The 23,845-nt window shown below is 43.0% G+C and overlaps 1 protein-coding gene across 2 annotated transcripts in view; it reads right to left on the bottom strand.

Annotated features, from left to right (window-relative positions):
• CDK8 (cyclin dependent kinase 8) overlaps positions 1–5,467 on the bottom strand; it is a 422,329-nt gene extending 416,862 nt beyond the window's left edge. Inside the window, exon 1 of one of the 2 annotated variants that reach the window (XM_030200323.1) lies at positions 5,058–5,467. In XM_030200323.1, coding sequence (XP_030056183.1) covers positions 5,058–5,185 — 128 coding nt within the window. In that variant the 5' untranslated portion in view covers positions 5,186–5,467. The remainder of the gene's footprint in view (positions 1–5,057) is intronic. The other variant, XM_030200322.1, reaches the window with a different exon arrangement.
• Positions 5,468–23,845: the final 18,378 nt, after the last annotated feature.

Genomic DNA, 23,845 nt, shown 5'->3' with positions numbered 1-23,845 from the left:
GGCATTTTTAATGGGTACATGTACTATGCATATCAGTAGTGTCAAACTGCACATTTAGAAACAGAGAGTAGAGGCAATGGAGATAGGACTACAGCAATGACAAATATTGTAACTGATCCGTCAGCCCTCTGAGATGAAATCTAAAAGACCTAAACGTGTGTAAATGACCTAAAAAAAGAAGGCTGAGGTGAAGTAGGCACTACCAGACAATTTAAATGTAAAATTAGCCCTTATACCAGCATTAAAAGTCTTCTTGGTCTGGGCTTCCTTTTCATGTTTCAGAGGTTACCAACATCAAAAACAAAGGGGCCCATTTACTAAAACTAGAACACACTGGCATAACAGCATGCATTAATTCATTTACTAACCGTATGCCAAGTTTAGAGTGGGAGCAGGAACTGGGCATGGACTGCACACTGTAATTAGCACACGGAATTTTACTGCACACTTGCTTGTGAATTTAGCACAGGGTACTTATGTCTCAAGAGAAGGCATCATGCATCTCTCCCAACACCCTTTTTATAGTGCCCCCACACACAAATATTCTTAAAAATGTTCGCCTCCTAAACCCTTTCCACTCCCGATGGCAACCCCCCAGCTCTTACTGAGGGTCACTGGAATCTAGCACAGAGCAGGAGCACTACCTGGACACTCCTACCTGGTCAGCAGTCCAGGATCAAAATGGCAGCTCTGAACCCCCTAGTGATAGTGTCACTGTACTACCGCTAAGGATCAAGCTACCAAATAAGTTTGCACAACACTTATGCAGCAGCTGGACCCCTAGTACTACTAGGGATATGAGCTGCCACACCGATCCCAGGCCACCAAAAGGGCAAAAAGAACTAGGGATTGTTCCTGCTCCCAGTCAGTTGATATCATGAAGGGGGAGAGCAAGAGGTCAGCAGATTTTGTGAGAGATGTAGGGGCTGCATTTAGTGCAATGCTGACACAGATGCACTTACCACCAGTTCCACGCAGTAACTTTTGCATGGGTAGATGCTGGCCATGCCAACATTTACCGAACAGACTTTCCACATGTTAATTTTGCCCTTTACTGAACTTTAGTAAACAGGTCAAAAAGCTAAATTCCGTGTAAGGCAAACTGAAGTGGATAAAAATAAGTCTACCAAAGCAAGCAGTTCTATGTGCTCTCAAGGGAATTAAGAGATGTGTATTTAATGAATTCATTTAATACAGATAGTACTCTAAAAGTGACTGTACACAGAAAGAAAAATAAAATCATTTACAAAAAAATAGACAGTTTTGTATTGAATTCATTTTATAATATATCACCAGTACAAATTAACAGGCAGACTTCTCACAGATCTAAGGTTTCATTTTGAAGTTTAATCAATTATTGTATACACTTGAAAGTCATAGATCCTAAAGCATTTAGTCTAAACCTTAAGATATTTTCTTTTGAGTTTTATCAAGTTTGACAACAGTTTTGGAAATGTACAAGAAACAAGTCAATTTTATTGTGCTTAGCTCTAAAATTAAACAACCTAAATGTGCATCTGTGGCCAGCAAAATAATGCACACATCTCCCCCAGGATCTTTTTAGGCGTGCCACCCATCTGATTTTACTGACCACTTAGGTAACTTAAGAGAAAATTTTATAATACTGCACAGTTCTCCCCTACTCCTTTATGCCACCCGGCTGGCAAACATTTCAGGAAAGAACACGGATATATGAAACTGTGAAAAAACAATATTATGTAGAACCTATAAGGAAAAGGACAATATCAATTTTAATATCTTTTGTGTAATACATTATAGGCTAGATTTACTAAAATGCACAACCACATTAGCATGCAAATGCCATTAACATATATTAGTAGATAGCTCCCAATGCATAAAATTAAACCTGCTGTAAATCACATATGGTAAATCTTATGAATTATAATTTTAATACTTTCACTTATAAAGTAGCACAAAAAAAAGTTACAAATAAAAGATTACAAATTCACATTTTTGTCAGACCTAATGAGGTCAATTTTAAATATTTACGCCTACAATCAGATTTTAAATGACAAATTTAAAACCTATGTCACCCATTAAATTTATGATCTTAAACCATTTAAACACCAAAAACTGCATATTATTTAACATCAATTCTGAAGAAAGTCAGCAGATATCTTACTATTTACTCTAAAGGAGACAAAGAGGCATATTTTCAAAGCACTTTGGGAGGCTAAGTTCCATAGGTTTCTATGGAACTTTGGGAGGCTAAGTGCTTTGAAAATGAGCCTGATAGTTAATATTAAAGTACAGCCTTTTTCATTCAACAGCTTAAACTGGTTTCTATGCCACAGCAGAAATTCCTGTATCTTCAAAAAACAGAACCCATGTAAAGAAAAGTAAATAATTTACCAACCACTGGAAAAACATACAATGGAACAGGTTTAATCTAGATCACATGAACAGTAACCTCTCTAGCATAGCATCTTTATGTGAAGAAGCGCGGTCCTTCTGCTATCTACGATAAGAAATTAAAACAAAATATACTTTGAAATAGACTTCTCACCACAGTGCTACACAAAAATTGATGTTTAACAGCATGCTTATGGACAGAAATTAAGCATGTCTAATAAAACCTATTGTAAAGAATCCAGATCATGGCAGCTATGAAAGCTTTTCAAAAATAAACGTTAGCACATTCTGGTATCAAATTCAGAGATACTGCTTTTTGTAGTGTACAATACATTCATGATACCAAACAAATAATTCAATGAGTCAAATAACTAGTGTTATTCAGTATATCCCTCTTCTCACTGGGGAAATACTGAAGATGAATCACTAGGCCTTGTTATTCACTAGTCACAAAGGAACACCCAATTACAAAATCAGCAAGGCTGTAGGATAACTACTACTACTACTAAACATTTCTTTTTTTTTTTGTTCAATCATTTTTATTAATTTTGAAATAACAAAAAGAAAGGAAATTAAGTACCAGAGACTTAATAATAGTTTTAACAAGTTTGATTATGTACACTGACTTGTAGAAGAATTATAGACAGTGTTTACATCAACTCTAGGATCCCTGATTCTGTTTCATTACAGGTATTGTATATCTATAGGAATAAGCATATTACTAAATGTTAGAGGTGGAGATAAGAAATTATACATATATATGTAATTAGTACCCATTTATATTTGCATAGATTATAATAATTAATATTAACTGGATGAGTAATTGAGTATAGGAGACCAGGTTTTATTGAATGCTAAAAGGGAGCCGCATTTCTCTGCAGCAGCTTTTTCATATTTAGCGTAAAGACATACTGTATTCCACCACATATTATAAGATAGCTTCATAAAGTCCTTCCAATTTTGACATATCAGTTTTAAAGCAACTTGAATCAATATACGTAATAATTTGGCTATTTGAGGTTGTATTACCGTGTTTAAACCAAATTCTCCCGTGATTATGATTTTGTATGTTAGAGAGATCTTAAAATCTAGAATATGGGAAATAGTGTCCTCTATACTCATCCAGTATAGGACAATGGTAAATTAAATCCTCAAAATCATCTGCTCTTACCCAATCATCATTCTACATCTTGCACAGAGCTATGTGGACACCTTACAAACTTTCCAAAATATCTAAAGAAGTCTCAAATAGATGCTGGTCTTTTAACAACCATGTAGGTACTTTAGACCATTTAATTTACCATTGTCCTATACTACTAAACATTTCTATAGCGCTACTAGACTTACGCAGCGCTGTACAAATGAACATGAAAAGACAGTCCCTGCTCAACAGAGCTTACAATCTAAATTGATAAAAGACAAAAATACAGTAAGTTGTGTCCAACTGTTAACAGTCACCATTTGAACAGTATAAAATACTTTCAATTAATAAGACACTATCAACTGCGCTATATAACAAGAAAAAATTAAGTAGGACATTGCAGGTGTCCTAATATGGTCTATTATTAAATAACTAGTAAAACATGCCCGTTTCTTGCGTTAATGAAACGGGCGCTAGCACAGTTTCCATCCGAACGTCCCCACTCCCTCCCTACTCACCCCTTTCGGCGTTCTGATGGCACTGGCCGCCATTGTTGCGGACCTCGGCACACCACCTTCAATCTGCTGCGCTGTTTGTTGTGAAGCCACTGACGCCATTGCTCCGCCCTCAACGTCATCATGTTTGATGTGAGGGCGGGGCCCCAACACAGTGTTTTCGGTGGCTTCACCACCACGAAGGCTTCGAACCGGAAGGAAGTGCCCGGAGGACCTGACAGTGACGTCAGTGTCCTCAGAACGTTGAGAGTGAGTTTTATTATATAGGATGTTTTCTTTGTATATGTTTTGTTTACAATATAAATTTGAAAACATTACAGCCTCAGTATGCCACACAATAAAAGCTGTCTACAGTTTCCCAGTGTCAATATTCAGTAGCATAAATAAATCCTGTTGCTTCTAGAATCGATTAGCATCTCTTTGCTACTCCACCACGGGCCTAACAAATATTCTTCCTTTAGCATCCCAATGTCTCTAAGACTTGCTCGGTCATATATTTAAATATCTGGATTAAACAAAAGTACTGCAACTTGCTAAGAAGTAAATCCCAGCTGTTTCTAGAAAGCTTTCTTGGACAAAACCTACTTACTTCTACTTTAAAATAATTAATAGCCAAATATTACCCGAGGAATCCCACTGCCACTCCTCTAACAACCATTGCTCTTCAATCACACATTACTTCCTGAGAGCTCCTAAAACCTAAAAGACAACCCAGGTCTGACCGTGTGCTGTCGACCAAATTGTGGGAGAGCGGTGCTTACAGCAGGCCTCTCCTCACCCCCACCTCCCAAAAAGAAAGCAAGCTCTGCAGGTGCATGAAGATAGTCTGAGCACTGCCCCCCGCCCCCAGTGGTTCTTACGGACCGGTAACGGGGCTCAGCCCGAAATAAGAATGAAATAAATGTATATCGGGAGAAAGAGACAATGTCACCCCCACCCCTGCGTGCCTCACCCCTCCTTCCATTAGCAGTCCCATAAATACCGAAAAGGGAGGACACAGTCCCCGGGGCCCCGGCCTTGTCACTCACCCGTCTTTCCGCTTGGCTTTATACACATGCCCATAAGTGCCTCGTCCAACTTTGCAGCCCTCGTACTCGAACAGGTCTTCCACCCTCTCCCGCTCGCTCGTCAGCTTCACTTTGAAGTCATAGTCCATCTTCGGCGCTTGGAAGCCAGGGGTCCCGGGGGCACCTGCGCTCCGTCCTCGGCAAACCCAGCACCGGCCCAGAGCCCCACAGCAGCATGTACGGAAACAGCGGCGACACCGGGACACTGTGCAGCGGCTCGCTCAGCGCGGTCCCTCTCCAGGGCTCCCGCTTTCACCGCCGTCGCTACAGCTGCTACTCAGCTCAGCTCCTGCCTCACACAACCAACCGGTATACCAGAACCCCAGCGTAACACGGCGCTGCCGCAAAGTGTCGCAAAACGCACAGCCCCAGCCGGCAGCAGCCCTGAGCACGTGGACCTTTCCACAGAGAGCAGTGGGAGCGTGCGAGGTCTACGTAAAGAGCGCGGTGTCACTCACTGGTTAAGCCAAAGAGGGTTTTTTCTATGGCCGGATTGGCCCCTTCCTTGTGTTAGCCCCCTGCGTGGTGGTTTGTAAGACAGAACTGCAGTCAGTGCTCGTCTCTGCCCCCTACTGGTGTCTCGCCTCGGAGCGAAGTAGTTTATAATTTGAGTTAAATAAATTGCTGCTAGTTGCTTTATGCAGTGTCAAATTAAAGGAATTTGGTTTACACTTTTTTCAGTTGTAGCTCAAACCTCAAAGCACCTTTTTTCACAATAAAAACTGAACTAAAATGCTAAAGTATGAGTATCTAATCTTAATGGTTAAAGACATGGTAGTTAAGAAGACTTTCTCTGAACCATGCATTTACGTTAATTGGAGAGCCCCTGGTCCAGCACAGAACTTCCGTGCCAGGGAGACTTTACCCTGAGACCCACTCGACTACCTATCCTTAGCACATGTTATTATTTATTTATTTATTTACAGCATCTTGATATACCACAGAGTATGACAATTGTCAGATTTAGAAAAACAAATCTAAAAAAAGCAGAAGGAAAGGGAGATAGGAAAGAGAACAAAGAGGGAGTGTTAAGTAGAAAATGACAGGGGACGGTGACCCGCAGTAACCGTGGGGATGGGGCAGGAACAGATCCCATGGAGACAGGACGGCGCGGGGATGGGGACAGATCCCACGAGGACGTGGACAAACTTTGTGCCCGTGTCATTTTCTACTTTGAAATTAACTGGACTGTTATTTATGTTTGAGTGATGCAGGCAACAATATTTTGATTTTTTGGAAAAGCAAGCAAACATGCTGGCCACAACTAACAAAATTTGCAAGGGGGATCCTGTACATCCTGCTCCAACCAGAACATCTTCTAAGAAGACACCTTCTGTTGCAGAAGGACTATGGAAGACAGGAGAGCTAGACTGAATTCTGAGATTGTTGATCACTTCTTATTCATCCACATATTTAAAAAATCATAGCAGTACTTCATAGGGCATGTTTCTCCCTTCTAGGGCATACAGAAAGGGTTGTATTTTGTACCCATGGACAGAGTGGATTAGGATTCCTTGGGATAGTAGAAATCAGCTGTTCTTGGGGTTGGAAGGATAGAGTGTGGTGGTGAGGAGGGTTATTATAGCTGCTCACTGTTATTATTGTTTTCTATTTGTAATTTATACACAATAGTTGCACTGCATATTTTTCCGTTTTATACTTTAAGAAAAAGATTTAAATATAAAATCATAATTGTTTGGGGCTTCTGCAGATTAGATCAGAGCCCATGGGGACAGAGCAGGGATGGGGACAGAACCTGCGGGAATGGGGCGGGGGCAGAGACAACCCATGGGGGCGGGGATGGGGACAAACTTTGTCCCCATGTCATTCTCTTGTGTTAAGCAAAAGGAGCCCAAAGGCCTCCTGAAAAAGATGAGTTTTGAGTAGTGACTTGAATTTAGAAAAGGAGGGTTGAAGCCTAATATGGGACAGGAGAGAATTCCAAAGCTTAGGGCCAAAGTAGCTGAAGGCAGATTCAAGGGAGCTGTTCAAGTAGAGAGAGGTTTCAGGTTTATTAAAAACTTGCTATCCCGCATATAAATAAAATATATCTATGTGACTTACAGATTAATTATAGGAGAGATAGAGGAGGGAAACAGAGGAAAGGATAGCAAGGAAAGGGAGAAATGGAACTCTATTATTGATAAAGGGTGTAGCAGACAAGGGAAGGATAAATAAATCTGAGAGGAGGGGGACAGGAGGGTGAGAAGATTACTATGGCAGGAGTGAAGAGAACAGAAGAGAATATAAGGAATGAAAAGGTTATTGATGTATGCATGGGCAGAGCAGTGACGTAGAAAGACCCGACATTTTGGATGGGCCCAGAGTTAATATGGGTGGGCACTATGTATATATAGGTGTGAGTAGTGTTTCTTGGGATACTCTTAAATAATAAACAGTCTGCCCAAGAGCTGTCCTGCATCAACATAAACCACATAAATACTCAGAGCCTATGTTGCAAACCTTAACACCACCAATTCTGAATACACAAATACCAATAACAGCACCTTTAAAAAGACAGCAGTGAATATACACAACACCAATACGTGTCCTACTGGAAAAGCCAAACAAGTCAGACTGATATAGATCCCCACACAAACCACATGCCAGAAGAATCTCTTACTTCGGCCACATGCAGAACACAGATCAACCTTCATCAATTACAGCATAAAGGACCAAAACTTTTAAATTGTCCTGTAGCCTAGCATCAGCACTGCCCTTCCCTACCTCCCATCCCTCCCTGTAGCCCGATATCAGCTCCTTCTTTCCCTTCCCTATCCACCATCCATCCCTGTAGCCCAGAATCAGCCCTACCCTTTCCTAACCCCCCATCCATCTCTATAGCCTGGCATCAGCCCTACCCATCCCTTCCTACCTCCCATCCATCCCTGTAGCCCAGCATCAGTCCTTCCCTTCTCTACCTTACCCCTCCCATTCATCCCTGTAGCCCAGCATTAGCCCTTCCCTTCTCTACCCTACCCCCATTCCCGCAACCTCGCATCAGCCCTTCCCTTCTCTACCCTACCCTCCATCCCTCACTGTAGTCTAGTGTCAGCCCTGTCCTACCCCCTACTCATCCTCCTCATAGTCTGGCATCTCCCCAACCCTGAGGCACACCAGCATTAAATATAAAACCTTTTTTTATGTCCTGGGCACTGCAGACCCCCCCCCCCCCACCACCACCACCACCACCACACACACACACACACACACACACATTAAATATAAAGTTTTTTTTTGTTTGTTTCATAATTTTAACCTGTGCACTGCAGAGACCAACCCCACCCAAAAACCCACCAAAATGAGAGAAATAGACTTTTTAAAAATTAAGCTGGGCACTATTAAAATTTATTGTTGGTACATTTCTGGGTGGGGATGGGTTCCTCATTGCCTAGGGCAAAAGAGATAAATTTATTTATTTATTTATTTGCATTTGTATCCCACATTTTCCCACCTATTTGCGGGCTCAGTGTGGCTTACAATACATTGTAAATGATGGAAGTACAATTGGTTGCAATACGATTATGGGTTACATTATGAAGAGTTATATAAGACAGAGTAAATTCAGGATATCATTTGGGAAAAGAACAGCGGAATATAACAGTGGTGAGTTGAGAGGGGGACAAAATAGTATCGAGGGAACATGGAGGTCTAACAATTTTATCTGTGGGTGGGGTTTTAAGAGTGGTGAGAGTGTGGGAGAGGAGATTTCAGAGAGTGTATTGGTGCATATCTATTAGTTTGTATGGGCTTCATGTGTTTTGATCCTTGCCGTAGATTTTCTCAAAGAGATAAGTAATGAATAGCATTCTGTACGTTATGTGCGTAAATGTTGGTCCTGCTCAGGCACTGACCCCTGTGAATGTCTTCCTTACATTTATGTGCTGAGTTTTGCGTGTCATTTATAGAATAGCACTGAGTGGGGACTTCCGGTTGAGCCGCCATGCTGAGTGGACACGTTGAAGATCGCTCCATGTCCCTTTGGTTGTAGTCCCTCGGTGCTGCAGCCGTTTGGAGCAGGAGAAAGGCCAGAAATTTAAAGAGATCTCCTGGGAGCTCTCTGGAGTAGTTTGAGGGAGATCGAGGCTGTGCGCTGCCGGAGGTAGAAGTGCGGCAGTCCAGGAGACAGGAGTGGGGGCCTCGGTTGGCAGCGGCAAGTGGCGGTGCGGAAGACCGTGCCTTCTGACTCAGTGGCCGTCCCGGGAGAGCGGGGCGATAGAGGGGGCTGCCGCTGCGACTGAGAGGACGGTGTTTGGCCTGTCGGGCCGGAGCTCCGTGCACACGGCCAGCCACCTTCCCCATTCATGATACCTACACTGACTTCATAGTTTATTACCTTTAGATTGTAAGCTCTCTTGAGCAGGGACTGTCCTTCCCCTTGTTTAAAATTGTACAGCGCTGCGTAACCCTAGCAGCGCTATAGAAATGTTAAGTAGTAGTAGCCAGTCGGGAGGAGGCCTATTATTTGTCCATGGCTGCCTGGGGGGTGGAAGACAATTCGGAGCCCAGGAGGGAGATCACTGGCCACGTGCAGCCTGGAGGTGCGGCAGAGGCATCGGTGGTGAAGGGGAGATATCTGGTGGAAGAGGGGGCGTGGGCCCGGACTGTGGAGTGGCTGAGTGGGCTTCCAAGTGTGATCGGGGATACCCGGCTTGTAATTTCCCAGCAACATCAGCTGCAAGTTTTTAAGAAGACTGGGGCGGTGGCTGGCGGAGATGCAAGCTTAGATGGTGGGTGGCATTTGGACTTTATTTAACAGATAAGAATCTAGCACAGCATGATGGATTTGTAGACATGGACTGGAGTGGCTGCTTAGGCGCGGTTCCGATGGGACATTGTTTGAAGTGAGTGAATCCCATTGAATCGAACAGCATCCTGAAGTGTGCACTGAAGAGGAAGGTCCCTGAGGAATGCCACCGAAGAAGGGGCTAGAGAGATTCCGGTTTTCAGCAGAGCAAGGAAAAAAAACACCGGTGGCATCCGCTGGGCCGGAACCGAGTGGAGCAAGGATGGCGGTGAGTCTGGTGGCGACAGGGGAGAAACATGCTGAGGAGGGCCCTGAGTCTGGTGAGCCCGTGAAATCAGAGATAGTGGCTTGGTTTCAAGATCTGAAAGCTGATCTGGCTGGGGTCCGAAAGGTTATACAAACTGCCCTGAGAGAAATTAGGGCTGAAATTCGCAAAATGGGAATGTGTGTCAGTGAGATGGAGGAGGGGATGGAGACTTTTAAGCAAGACGTGGGAACACTGCAGAAAGTGGTGAATGCGGACACGCAGGAATTACAACATCTCAGGGAGCAGGTGGAGGACCTGGAGAATAGATCACGCCGAAACAACCTGCGATTTAAGGGAATCCCCGAATCAGACATATTTAGCAATTGCGAAGTAGTGATTCGAGAACTGTGTGGGTTCATTTTGAATGCGGAGGATGGAGGGCAATTGCCAGACCTTGGAATTCAGAGAGCGCACAGAGTGGCTGGCCCATGGCGGGAAACTCGCCAGAGGGACATTGTGGTGTGTTTTGCCGATTTCCCCATGAAGGAGAAGATATTGACTAAAGCAAGAGAGCAAAAAGAAAGTATTTGGAAAAATTGTAAGATTGGAGAGTTCCAAGATCTGGCCTGGTCTGCACTGCAAAAGCGTCTATCCTTCTGAGAAGCCACGATATATATGAGGTCTCAGGGGATCCGGTATAAGTGTCTATTCCCATTTGGGATGTGGCTAACAGTGGACGGTAAATCATGTAAAGTCAAGACCCCGGAAGAGGCATGGTCATCATTGTGCTCGTTGGGATGCAGAGATATTCCCGTCCAGAAGGAGTTGTGGGAGACCGCAAGGGAGCCTAGAGCAGATTCGGCGTGGCAGAAGGTGGTGGATCAGGGGAGGACTTCTACCAAGCAAGCTTCCTAAAGGAACATGGATTTGTGTGGACTGGTAGTGAATTGCTTGAATCAGTGGGGAGGTTGGGCGGAGGAATGTGGGATGCATGAATGTAAAGGATGTGGGTGTTAGTAGGGCAAGGAGAGGGAAAGGGATTAGTGTTGGAGGGGTCAAAGTCCCGGGAAAGTGTGTTGATTCCTCGTGGGATGGGTGATATACTGATAGAGGGATCAACTATAGGGAAGGGGAGGTTGGGGGGAAGATTGGGGATAAGTTGGGGCAGAGGAGGGTGGGTTTGGAGCAGGGGGGAGGGCAGAGATTGCCTGAAGGGTTGGAGAGGGGACAGGGGGAGAGGGAAAGGGGGAGAGGGGAGGGGAGAGACATTATTGGTGGGTACATGGAATGTAAATGGGCTAAACAATCAGGGGAAACGCAGTAGAGTATTTAAGGAATTAGGTAGGTTAAAGTGGGATGTACCGTTTTTGCAAGAAACACACTTAAGACCAAGGGATACTTACTTGCTGCGTCGTAGGCCTTTTTGGGAAGTGGTGGTAAACCATGGAATAGGGCCAAAACGGATGGAAGGAGTGGCTATTTTGATCAGACAAACTTGTGAATTAGTGATTAAAGAGGTGTTTCGGGATACTAGTGGGCGTTGTTTGGGTCTCAGAGAGTGGTTGCAGGGGAAGGAGTTGACTTTGATTAACATTTATGCTGAGAATGTGGGGCAGAGGGACTTTTTTCAAACATTAAAAGAAGAAATATTGGGATTTATAGGAGGGCAGGTTGTAATAGGGGGGGATTTTAATATTGCCTCGGATGCAAGATTGGATCACTCGACAGGGGGAGGGCAGCAGAGTGGCCCTGGGAGGAAGCCATTGTTACAATTTTTGAAGGAGTTGGAAGTGGTGGACTGTTGGAGGTTGTCACATGGGGTACAACGGAATTATACCTTTTATTCGCATGCAGCACAGACTTATTCTCGGATAGATGGGTTATGGGTGCATCGCAATGGGTAGCATATGGTGGGGGCTGCTGAGATAGAGACCATTTGTGTCTCTGATCATGCGCCAATGTGGATTAAATTGATTGGGTTGGGCCAAGGTAGGCGGCAGGGAATCTGGAGACTCAATGAGTCACTGCTTGGGGATGAGAAAGTGCGGGAGGATATACAGTTGACAATTCAAGAATTCCGACGCTTTAATGATAATGGGGAAATAACAGATGGGGTGTTATGAGATGCGCTGAAGGTAGGTGAGGGGTTTTTGATTAAGTGGGGGGTCACATAAGAAAACGGAAAAAGGGCAGCAATTGCTAACTTTGTAGAAGAGGTTATTGTATTTAGAACTACTGCACAAGAGGAACCCTACACCGCAGGTATGGGCGGATTTTAAGCAAGTGAGGGGAGAAATAACACAATTGCAGATGGCAGAGGTCTCCCTGCTGATGTCAGACGCCAGCACTTTATCAGGTGAGCTCTCCCTGGACTCCATGCTTCGGCTTCTACTTTGGTAGGAGTTTCTAATTCTGTAGTCTGCTTCTTATCTACTGGTCCCTCGTTGCTGACTTTGCCTGTACCTGGATTACTCTTCTGCCTGCCACCTGCCTACTGACTTTCGCCTGCATCTGTATTACTCTCTTGACCTGCTGCCTGCCTGGCCGATACATATCATCACCCTGCTTCCAGCGCCATCCTGTAAGTCCTGCAGGCCGACTGCACCTAGGGGCTCAGCGTCTGGGGAACGGCAGCCAGCGCAGGTGAAACCCGGGGTTGTCCAGCTACCAAGCAGAACCTGGTCTGAGTACTGGGCTCAGCAGCACTCTACTTGGTGCAGTGGCCCAAGGGCTCACTAACCCCGAGATTTCAGGAGAGACGTGACAACAGCCCACAACTGTACACCACTACAATAGCTCTTATGGGTGAAGGGGGCACCTATATGTGGGTACAGTAGGTTTCTGGTGAGTTTTGGAGGGCTCAAATGTGAAAGGTAGGGGGAGATAGGGACCTGAGTCCCCCAATCCAGGGACCTGCATGCTGCTGTAATAGACCTGGCTCTAACATCTGAAGCTGTCATAGAGGCTGCTAAATTATGTTTATATTCACATTTGTGGGGGGTGGGAGGGGGTCAGTGACCACTGGGATGGTATTGGGGTGTCCCCTTGATTCCCTCCAGTGGTCATCTGATCATAGGGCACCCGTTTGTGCCTTATTCATTATAAAAATAGGTCTAGCTCAAAACATCTTTGTTTTAGTCCTGGACACTTTTGTTTTATTCCATTATGGCTGAAAAACGTCCAAGTGTTAGAAATGCCCTGATCCCACCCTTACTAAGCCCGACACACCCCCTTGTGACAAACGCACTTCTGACAGACTTCATAGAAAAACGTCTAAAAATTGGTTTTGAAAATACCAATTTGGATGTTTTTGTGAGAAAAACATCCAAATGCAGATTTATGCTACTTTTTGGATGTTTTTCTCTTTTGAAAATGAGCTCCGTAGTAACCTATGGAACTTTATAAGTCTAAGTCCATTGAACCTGATTTACCTACAGCCTTGAATAAACTGATCACTTGTCTAACATCAGTTCAAGAATGGGCTAAACACAACAAACTTTGCCTGAACCCAAGTAAAACCGAGCTTCTCTGGGTCCCTAACACGAGTGGATACATACCTGACATCAAAATCTCTTTTGGGAAGTATGAACTCCCCCTCAAATCACAAGTCAGGAACCTTGGAATACAGTTAGATTCAACACTTACTCTGATTTCCCAAAGCCAAGCAACCTTCAAGAGCTGTTTCTGCTATTTGCGACAGCTATGCTGCCTCTCTCCTTACTTTGAGAAGGTAAATCTTATCCCAGTTCAGTGGCGTAGCCAGGGGTGGTGCCAGGGGAGTGGCCGCTCCCTCAAACGGAGTTCTGCCAGCTCTAGCACCTATTCTTTTCTCAATGTGTTGCATTGAAAATGTGCGCCAGCGCCAGCACCAGCAGAAGTCCGCTTTCGCTCCCCCCGCGCCGTCAACGTGGCTCCACTTCTGTCCCAGTTATGCATGCCATGGTAACATCAGCACTGGATTACTGCAATGCACTGTACAATGGTCTGACTACAAAGGGCTTGCGCCAGCTCCAGTTGATTCAGAATGCAGCAGCAAGACTCATAGAAGGTTGCAAGCGACGTGACCACATCACACCATTTTTGCAAAAACTTCATTGGCTACCAGTACAATACAGGGCTAAATTTAAAACTCTATGTCTGATCTTCAAGGCCCTGAAAAGAAATGGCCGCGAGTATCTGAAGAATAGGATGATCCTCCACACACCGCCAAGGACACAAAGGTCCTCCCAAGGACTTTCACTAACTACACCCTCTCCAAAAGATATTACACGATGTGAAACCCGCAAGCAAGCCTTCTCCGGAGTAGCCCCCACACTCTGGAATGCATTGCCTGAAAGGCTCCGCTTAACACAAGACTACCTCTAGTTCAGGAAGCAGGTGAAAGCTTGGCTCTTCAACCAAGCCTTTAATGGAAGAAGTAACTAACTTGTTAGTCTCACTCACACACACAAGGATTGACTCGGGCTGCACATACTGCAGCAGGACATGTTTATCCACTCCTACCCTAGCTGAGATAATATTTAACCATCTCTCTGACATCACGTGCAACTTTCTTCAAATCAATCACCTTACTTTCTAATTCTTCTACTTTCTTACTCATCTATATGTTACAACTTTGCCTTACCCCTCACTACCAATTATAATGTTCTAGTACATATTGTGTTGTCATTGCAAGTAGTATACCATGCCATACTTTGTATTGTTGTTCGAATATTTTTACTGCTCTAATTGCCTACTGCTCATGTTTGATCTATTCTTACTGTACATCGCCTTGAGTGAATTCCTTCAAAAAGGCAGTAAATAAATCCTAATAATAAATAAGTGCTTTGAAAATACGCCTCAGTATCTATCTCTTACACAAATACTCAGGCCGGGTCACTGCTCACAATGTAAGAGCCATGGTGGCTTCAGTAGCCCATTGAAGAAATATGTAAGGTGGCTACATGGTCTTCTATCCACACCTTCACTGTCTGGAGCAGCATTCTAGTGGGATAGCCAGTTTGGACAAGCAGTCCTGCAGAATCTTTTTACTATTTATAAATAAACTATGCCCTCTGGCCCTGTTTTTCCACCAGGCTCACTATCTACTTAGTTGTCAAAATACATTTATGTTGTGAGCCTGGTAGCTTGTGAGTCCCACATGTGAGAATACTATGCCTGCTTGTTCTTGGAGAAAGCTAAGTTACTTACCTGTAGCAGGTATTCTCCAAGAACAGCAGGCACATATTCTTACATCCCTCCTGCCTCCCCTTGGAGTTGTCTTCTTAGCTTTGGTATTGTACTGCTGATCCGAAGCTCGAGTGTCGGATGGGAAGCACCCAAGCATGTGCAATTTATTTATTTATTTATTTGTAGCATTTGTATCCCACATTTTCCCACCTATTTGCAGGCTCAATGTCGCTTACATTTGCCGTAATGGCGGTTGCCATTTCCGGGTAACAGAATTACAAATGGTGATGCATTAGGTAAATGCATACATGGTAACACACATGGTGCATACATACATGGAACATCATATATATGGAACAGATCATGGTATATGTATATACCATGTGCATACACACATGGTAAAAAAGAAGAATACATTATGGTATTGCAAGAAGGTTCCTGAGTAATAAATCAGGTTGTAACAGGTCATCGACTATAGAGAGACCCTATTCGACATAAGGTTTAAAGTGGTAGTGCTTGATCATTAATGGCAAAGAGATTAAACAGTTATGCGATAAAAGTTCGGTTTTGTATAGATCGTGTATAATGTTATTATTTAGTATTTAAGATGAATGTTTATGGTATGCCTTCTTGAAAAGATCTGTTTTCAGTAGTCTTCGGAAGATGGTTAGGTCCTGCGTTGTTTTTATGGCCTTCGGTAGTGCGTTCCATAGCTGCGTGCAGATGTATGAGAGACTGGTCGCGTAAATGGATTTGTATTTTAGCCCTTTGCAGTTAGGATAGTGGAGATTGAGGAATGTGCGTGATGATCTTTTTGCGTTCCTAGTAGGCAGGTCTATAAGGTCTGACATGTAGGTCGGGGCTTCCCCATAGACGATTTTGTGGACCAGGGTGCATACTTTGAACGCAATTCGTTCTTTTAGTGGGAGCCAATGTAGTTTTTCTCTTAGGGGTTTGGCGCTTTCGTATTTCGCTTTCCCAAATATGAGTCTGGCTGCTGTGTTTTGAGCGGTTTGAAGCTTCTTGATGTTTTGTTCTTTGCATCCTGCATAGATGGCATTGCATGGTCTTCGAGTGTGAGGTTTCGGTCGATTGTGACTCCCAAAATTTTCAAGCTGTCTGAGACCTGGAGTGTGTAGTCTGGAGTGTTTATGGTATTGGGTTTGTTTGTGTTGTATTGTGAGGACAGGATGAGACATTGTGTTTTTTCTGCATTTAGCTTTAGTTGGAATGCGTCCGCCCATGAGTTAATTATTTGGAGGCTGTGTGTGATTTCATTTGTGATTTCGGGTATGTCTTGTTTGAATGGGATGTATATTGTGACATTGTCAGCATAGATGTACGGGTTAAGTCCTTGGTTGGATAGCGATTTGGCTAAAGGTGTCATCATTAAGTTGAAAAGGGTTGGTGAGAGCCGTGATCCTTGTGGTATACCACATTCAGGTTTCCATGGTGTTGATGTTTTTGAGTTTGAGATCACTTGATAAGATCTTGCTGTTAAGAAGCCAATGGGGGCACTGCCTCAAAGTTTTAAAGTGACAGTGCACCCTGGCAATGTCCACACTGGGTTCTGTGGATGACATTACCCACATGTGAGAATATATGCCTGTTGTCCGTGGAGAATACCTGCTACAGATAAGTAACTTAGCTTTTTCTGTATTCACTTATTTTCTTCTTTATCTTTTCTTTATGTAGAAACTCTATACCTCATGCATGTTTATGCTTGTACATACTATAAATACAAATAATAAATAAAAAGTTAAACAGGGGGAGGCACATGTGTGGGCATGAGATTGTAAAACATTTATGTATGTAAGTTATAGAATACTTGCATTTACTTGAGAAAGTGCTACATTTAGGTGTGCATATTTATGCCTGCTATTGACATGGTATAAGTGAGTGCACCTAAATGTTAACATATAAATGCCAACTTATGCTAGTTTTCTATAACAGAATTTGCGTGCTGCATTTTGGCGCCTCAGTTTTTGTGCACGTTATAGAATTGACCCCTAAATGTCAGCACATGGCTTTAACACAAACTTACTGCATTAGTGCCTCAGTCTCCAAGAGCTTGAGAAATATTGCTGTTAGAGTGACATCTGCTGGTCATCCAAGAGCAGCATTAATTAAGGTATTGGTTCAAACCTTTATTCTATGTTGTCTGGTCACTAGCTACTGGTAGGCAGTGGTAAGTTTCTGCTAGATTATGCCAGATCACTGTCCTGGAAACTTTTATCATTGACTTTGAACAGAGTAACATAGTAGATTATGGCAGATAAAGACCTGTATGGTCCTGCCCAACAAGATAAACTCATAAGGTATGATGTGATACTACATATGTATACTTGATCTTGATTTGTCCTTGCCACTTTCAGGGCACAGACCATAGAAGTCTGCTTGGCACTGGCTTTGCTTCCCAATTACTGGTGTTGCCATCTAATTACTGCTAAGTTTGCTTGGTTCCATGCCTTCTATACAGGATTCCTTTCTGTTTACCCTATGCATTTTTGAATTCCGTTACTGTTTTCATCTCTACTACCTCCTACAGAAGGACATTTCAGGTATCTACCATCCTCTCCATGAAGAAGTACTTCCTGATATTATTCCTGAGTCGTCCCCCCTGCAACCTCAATTCATTTCCTCTAGTTCTACCACCTTCCCGTACCTGGAAAAAGGTTTGTTTGTAAATTAATACTTTTCAAATATTTGAATGTCTGTATCACTTCATCTCTCTTTTCCTCAAGGGTATACATGTTCAGGTCCTTAAGTCTCTCCTCATATGTCTTGTTACACAAACCCCATACCATTTTAATTGTTTTTCTCTGAACCACTTCTTTTACGTCCTTACCAAGATACAGCCTCCAAAACTGAACACAATACTCCCAAGTGGGGACTCATCAATTAATTGTACAGGGGCATCAACACCTCCTTTCTTCAGTTGATTATACCCCCTTGTGCAGCCTAGCATCCTTCTGGCCATGGCCACCACCTTGTCACATTGTTTCGTTACCTTGAGATTCTTTGGTTTTCTGCACCCCATGTGTATCACTGTGCATTGGTGTTAAATTTTAACTCACTATATTAAACTTGGGTTCAAAATAATTTATCTTTTTTTATTTTTATGTATGCACTTTAAAAAAATACTATAAAGTGTTTTAAATTATTTTAAATGTGCTCAGACCATACCGTTTACACCCATTATATCCCCAAGAGGAATATGTGGTGGTGTCACAATGGAACCATCATTGCACATATGATGTTCCACCTCCTAATATTTGTGTATGTACATACAGCTGAGCCCAAGTAGATCTTAATCACCGGTGTGAGTGAGGAAGGGTTCTAGAGGCGATCCTACCCGGGGGATTTATGATGCCTGTAAATTGGTTTAAAAGATTAGTATTTTTCCCTTTCTGATGAAGACTTTTGAAACTCGGCCAGAGTTAAAGGGAGCAGTTATTTTGATGGCAAGATTGGAATGGATGAATGATATGTGATTTTAATGAAGCACAAGCACGAGCACAATATACCCCAAGGGAAGTGAAATAATTATGTGAATATGGGTGTATATCGCATTGTGGGTTGGTTTTTGTAAGATATGTGGGGGAAGTGAGATCAGGGTGTCATGAATTAACATTTACCTCCTTTAGGTTCAAACAAACGTTGAATGGTATGTTTTATTATCCATGTATTAGATGGTAATAAGGAAAGCACCATAATCTATGGGTGGAGGTTTGAGCTCAAGTCTAGCAATATTTAATGTGAATAGTTTATGACCTATACATATGTATTATAAATATACGCATACACCGGTGATTAAGATCTACTTGGGCTCAGCTGTATGTACATACACAAATATTAGGAGGTGGAACATCATATGTGCAATGATGGTTCCATTGTGACACCACCACATACTCCTCTTGGGGATATAATGGGTGTAAACGGTATGGTCTGAGCACATTTAAAATAATTTAAAACACTTTATAGTATTTTTTTAAAGTGCATACATAAAAATAAAAAAAGATAAATTAATTTGAACCCAAGTTTAATATAGTGAGTTTAAGGTTTAACTTGGTTTGTGGATTTGTTCTTCCTGATTTTTTGTGATTTGTTAAATTTTAACTGCCAGACCTTTAACCATTCTTCTAATTTTTGGAGATCTCTTCCCATGGTTTTTATCCCTAAGGTTTCTTGCACCCTGGGGGTGTCACACCCAGGTGGCTGGGTCCCTCCCCCCTTTCCCCACTCGTGACCCTTTTTGGGGTGTCTCTCTTCTGGTGAGCCTTGGCTGTCTGGCCCTGTCTGGGGGCAGGCCAGTGGCTTAGAGAGCATGAGGGGTCTGCCATAGTCACTAAATAAAAAAAAAAAGCCGCTTCTGCAGCGCAGAATTTTCTTGCCTGTTACACTTTGCCTCTTGCTACTCTGGTGGTTGTCTCAAAAGTGGTGTCTTTCTTTTTCGAGGGCTGCACAGTGGGTTTCTTCAGGGTTTTTTCCACAGGCACAAAGGAGGAGATGGCCTCACAGCGTTTGAAGCGCTGCGAGGTGTGTCAACACTGGAGGGTCGACTCAGCAGGATACTGTGGGTTTTTTGCTGCTGTAAAAACAGCTGATGCAGCTAGAATTGAAGTGGGAGCAATAGCTGCACCGGCTTCCAGGGACAGGACCTTGGCAGAGCCAAGTTTGTCGGGTGAGCAGGTCCGGACGGCAGCTCTGATTTTGGTGGGAACTGCCACCATTTTGTCTGGTGCGTTGGAATCTGATCTTCCTCCGCATTTGGACCCAGTCTCTTCCCATGGGGGTGTGCATTTTGGCCCTGCTCTGCTGTGTTCTTCAGGAGAGGAATTTCCCCCCCCCCCCCCCCCCCGGAATTTGTCCTGGCCATGTACAAGGCCTTTTGCTTAAAGCAGGCTGGGGGTTCAGATGTGCAGCAGCAGGGGGCCACACTGCAGGGGGTTCCTCTTCTTTGCTTCCCTATAAGAGGTGTCGGAGGGACTAGGAGGAGGAGGAACTTCTCAAGTGTGGATCTCCTGTGTCTGAAACCTTATCAGGTTGGTCCAAGGATGAGGAAGCCATTGACCAGGAATGGCCTTTAGGAGATGAAGAGAGGCAGGAGGAGTTGCTTCCGGGGGAGGACTCCTTTGTGGTGCGAATTATTCACTGTGAAGAGCTGCAGGAACTTATTGTGCAGGTGTCGTCAGTTTTGAAGTTTGAGGAGGCACCAAAAGAGGAGCGGTGGATGGTGGATCTGCTCCTCAAGGGTATATATATATTTGAAAAAAGGTCTTGCACTTCACTTTACATCTTTAGCCAACCTTTTTGAATTTGCCTTGTTTTCCCTATTGCAGCTGGAGTTGAAGATGGAACCCTCTGCCAACCCCAACCTGGTGCCTTTTTTTAAAGGAAATTTATAACTGCTGGTAGGGGTGTGCAAATACTTTAACTCTGAAAATGTATCAGGTACAAAATCAATCAGAGATTTCAGATATTCCTTGTCATGGTGACAGATTTCTTATTCATTCTTTGATAGATTTTGCTAAAAAATTTCTTTACTTTGAAGAAATGGTCTCTTATTTGGGTTGCAAATAAGGGGCAAAGTTATGAATGTACAAGCTTTTGGGAGTCAGCAACCAGTTCAGTACCACTGGATACTGACTCCCATGGTATCTGAATAACTCTGCATGTTTTCCCTACTTTTTTCGCCTGTATTTTAACTATATGTTTATACTTGCTCTGAATTTTACTCAGCTATGGATGTTTAGCACAGCCCTCTATGAGCACCACTCTTAAAAAAAGAAAAAAAGGACAGTAGGGGCACTTTTGAACACAGCAAGGAAGGACCCCTTCACTGTATACTAGCTGACCCCCACCCCAGTACCTCTATTACCAATGATATTATGCACACAGTGTACACTCCAGGGAATTATATACAAAAAAAATCCAAATACTGCACGGCAAAATAATACAACCTATTAAACAGACAGTATTTGCAGTATTCTGGAAATATATGCAGGTACTTTAACACTTGGCTCTCAGTCATCCCTAGCTCCCCAGTCCAGCATCTTCCTGTTGGCCATGTGAACAGTGATGATGTGTTACAGGCAATCATAACATAATTTATCAATCAGTGTTTTTGGTAGGTTGCCAAATGGCTACCAGGTTTCAACTCTGCTAGCCTTTAGTGTGCTGTTGAGTTACCAAACAGCTGATACAGATAATATGCATTATCTGCACCTAATGGTTAGAGCAGCAAGCTGAGAACCAGGGAAGCCAGGATTCAAATCCTGCTTCCACTCCTTGAGATCTTGGGCATATCACTTAACCCTCTACTGCCTTAGATGCAAAACTTAAATTGTAAGCCTTCCAAGGACAGGGAAATAACGATTGTACTTGAATATAACTTGCCTTGAGCTACTACTGAGAAAAGTGAGATCTAAATCCAAATCCAAAATCCAGTACCAGGCATACTGTAAAATATTACAAATAAACAACAAATGTCACTCAGCATCTACAGAGCAATTCAACCATACCATAATAGCAATAACTTCTACAAGTCACACAACAAGGACCTACCTAGGTAAAGACAGCACCACCAACACTGCAGTGGACACCAAAACATTAATAAACCTATTGGAAAACTAAACAAGCCAGGTTAGTATAGCTCGATCCTGCGCTGTCAATGCCTACAGAAAAAATCTTAATCCTAATAGGGGATATATATATAATAGGAGGTACCTAAAACATTAACAACAAACAGTACTCCTGTTCTATATAAATTACAAAATCTTAATTAGTGAAAACAACCCAGTGCATTAGAAGAATTACCAAATAGTATCCCTTTGGAGTATACCAACTATGGGGGTTTAATTTACCTATCCCTGGAAGCCTCCCACTTACCTGAAGCATTCTTTGGCTGCCTTTAATTTAAAGGTTTGACTGCATGCAGGAGGATCACAGAAGATTTGTGTGACTCTGCAATTCCCAGTGTTTCTCTGTGGTTTTTTTAATCACAGGGATAAGAACAGTGGCTTTATATTGCAGTGGAGTTTTTTCTTTCTTCACTTGAGAACTTGTTGGATACAAAGATCAGCAATGTTCAATATCTGCTATAATTATTAAGAACTGGGTTTTGTGTGCCCTTGTGTTTTTTTAGGGCTCACTGACTGATCTTTATTGAGATTGTGCTCTGACGATACACAGAGACTGAAGAAATTGCAATTTAGGGTTTATGTTCAGTGTTCTTTGTGGGATTTACATATGTGATCAGGGTATAAGTCTGGTGTGGATGGCAGTGTGAGTGAGTTGCAGGGATACTATTTGGTAATTCTTTTAATGCACTGGGTTGTTTTCACTAATAAAGATTTTGTAATTTATATAGAACAGGAGTACTGTTTGTTGTTAATGCCTACAGAAAACCATGTCTCTTTCACACACACAGAATACAGGTAGACCCTCACCCAGTGTAGAATAAGCAACCACAAATTAAAATGGAAATATGTAGACAAAAATTAAACTGAACCCCCCAAGAAGCCAGCTGCATAGAGTGCAACACCAAAGAAAGCAAAAGTGATACCTGTCACCCAGGGGCGTAGCTAGACAGCAGATTTTGTGTGGGCCTAGACAAGAAGTGGGTGGGCACCAAGTGTTCTACCCCCTCCCCCACCAACTTAAAAATATATCTCAGCTGGCGGAAAAACACTGCTCTCCACCTTGGCAGCCTGCAGCTGGCATGCGCCGAAAACTGAGCATGCGCAGGTGCCAGCCTAGGAAGCTCAGACTGCTGAAGTGGAGAGCAATGTTTTCAGCACCATCAGAGGGAGGTCTTCAACTGGCAGAGCTTGGGATCCCCACCAGCTACCATTAAATGAGTGCTGCTGTTAGGTGGGCCTGAGTCCTAAGTGGGTGGGCCCCAGTCCACCCAGGCCCACCTGTGGCTACGCCACTGCTGTCACCCTGTAATATGCAAAATATGAAGATAGCAGAAGTAAATTCCAAAAACTGACGTATTCCAGCCACTACATTACAAATTAACAAATGCAAATAAAACAACAAATGGAAAATATGATGACACAATTTTATTGGACTAAATACATTTTTCATTAGCTTTCAGAGGCCAGAAACTCCTTCCTCAGGTCAGGACAGTATACTGCTGTTATGGTATCCTGTCCTGATCTCAGGAAGGAGGTTTTGGTCTCTAAACATTAGTCAAAAATATATTAAAATTAGTCCAATTTAAAGAGGAGTGGCCTAGTGGTTAGGGTGGTGGACTCTGGTCCTGAGGAACTGAGTTCGACTTCCCACTTCAGGCACAGCTCCTTTTGACTCTGGGCAAGTCACTTAACCCTCCATTGCCCCATGTAAGCCGCATTGAGCCTGCCATGAGTGGGAAAGCGTGGGTACAAATGTAACTAAAATAAAAAAATAAAATTCCCATTTTATATTTATATTTATATTTATCAGTGTTTATTAATACAGCTATCTCACTACTTTTATCCTAAACTAAAAATAAAATTCTTGTTTCTACCTTTGTTGTCTGGCCATTTTGGTTTCCAGTAATTTCCTCATCCTCTCTTAACTCTCTTGCCAGGATTC

Source organism: Microcaecilia unicolor, chromosome 4 (genome assembly GCF_901765095.1).
Source record: "Microcaecilia unicolor chromosome 4, aMicUni1.1, whole genome shotgun sequence".
NCBI classification, from domain to species: domain Eukaryota; kingdom Metazoa; phylum Chordata; class Amphibia; order Gymnophiona; family Siphonopidae; genus Microcaecilia; species Microcaecilia unicolor.
This window is presented reverse-complemented; position numbering and strand designations above follow the sequence as displayed.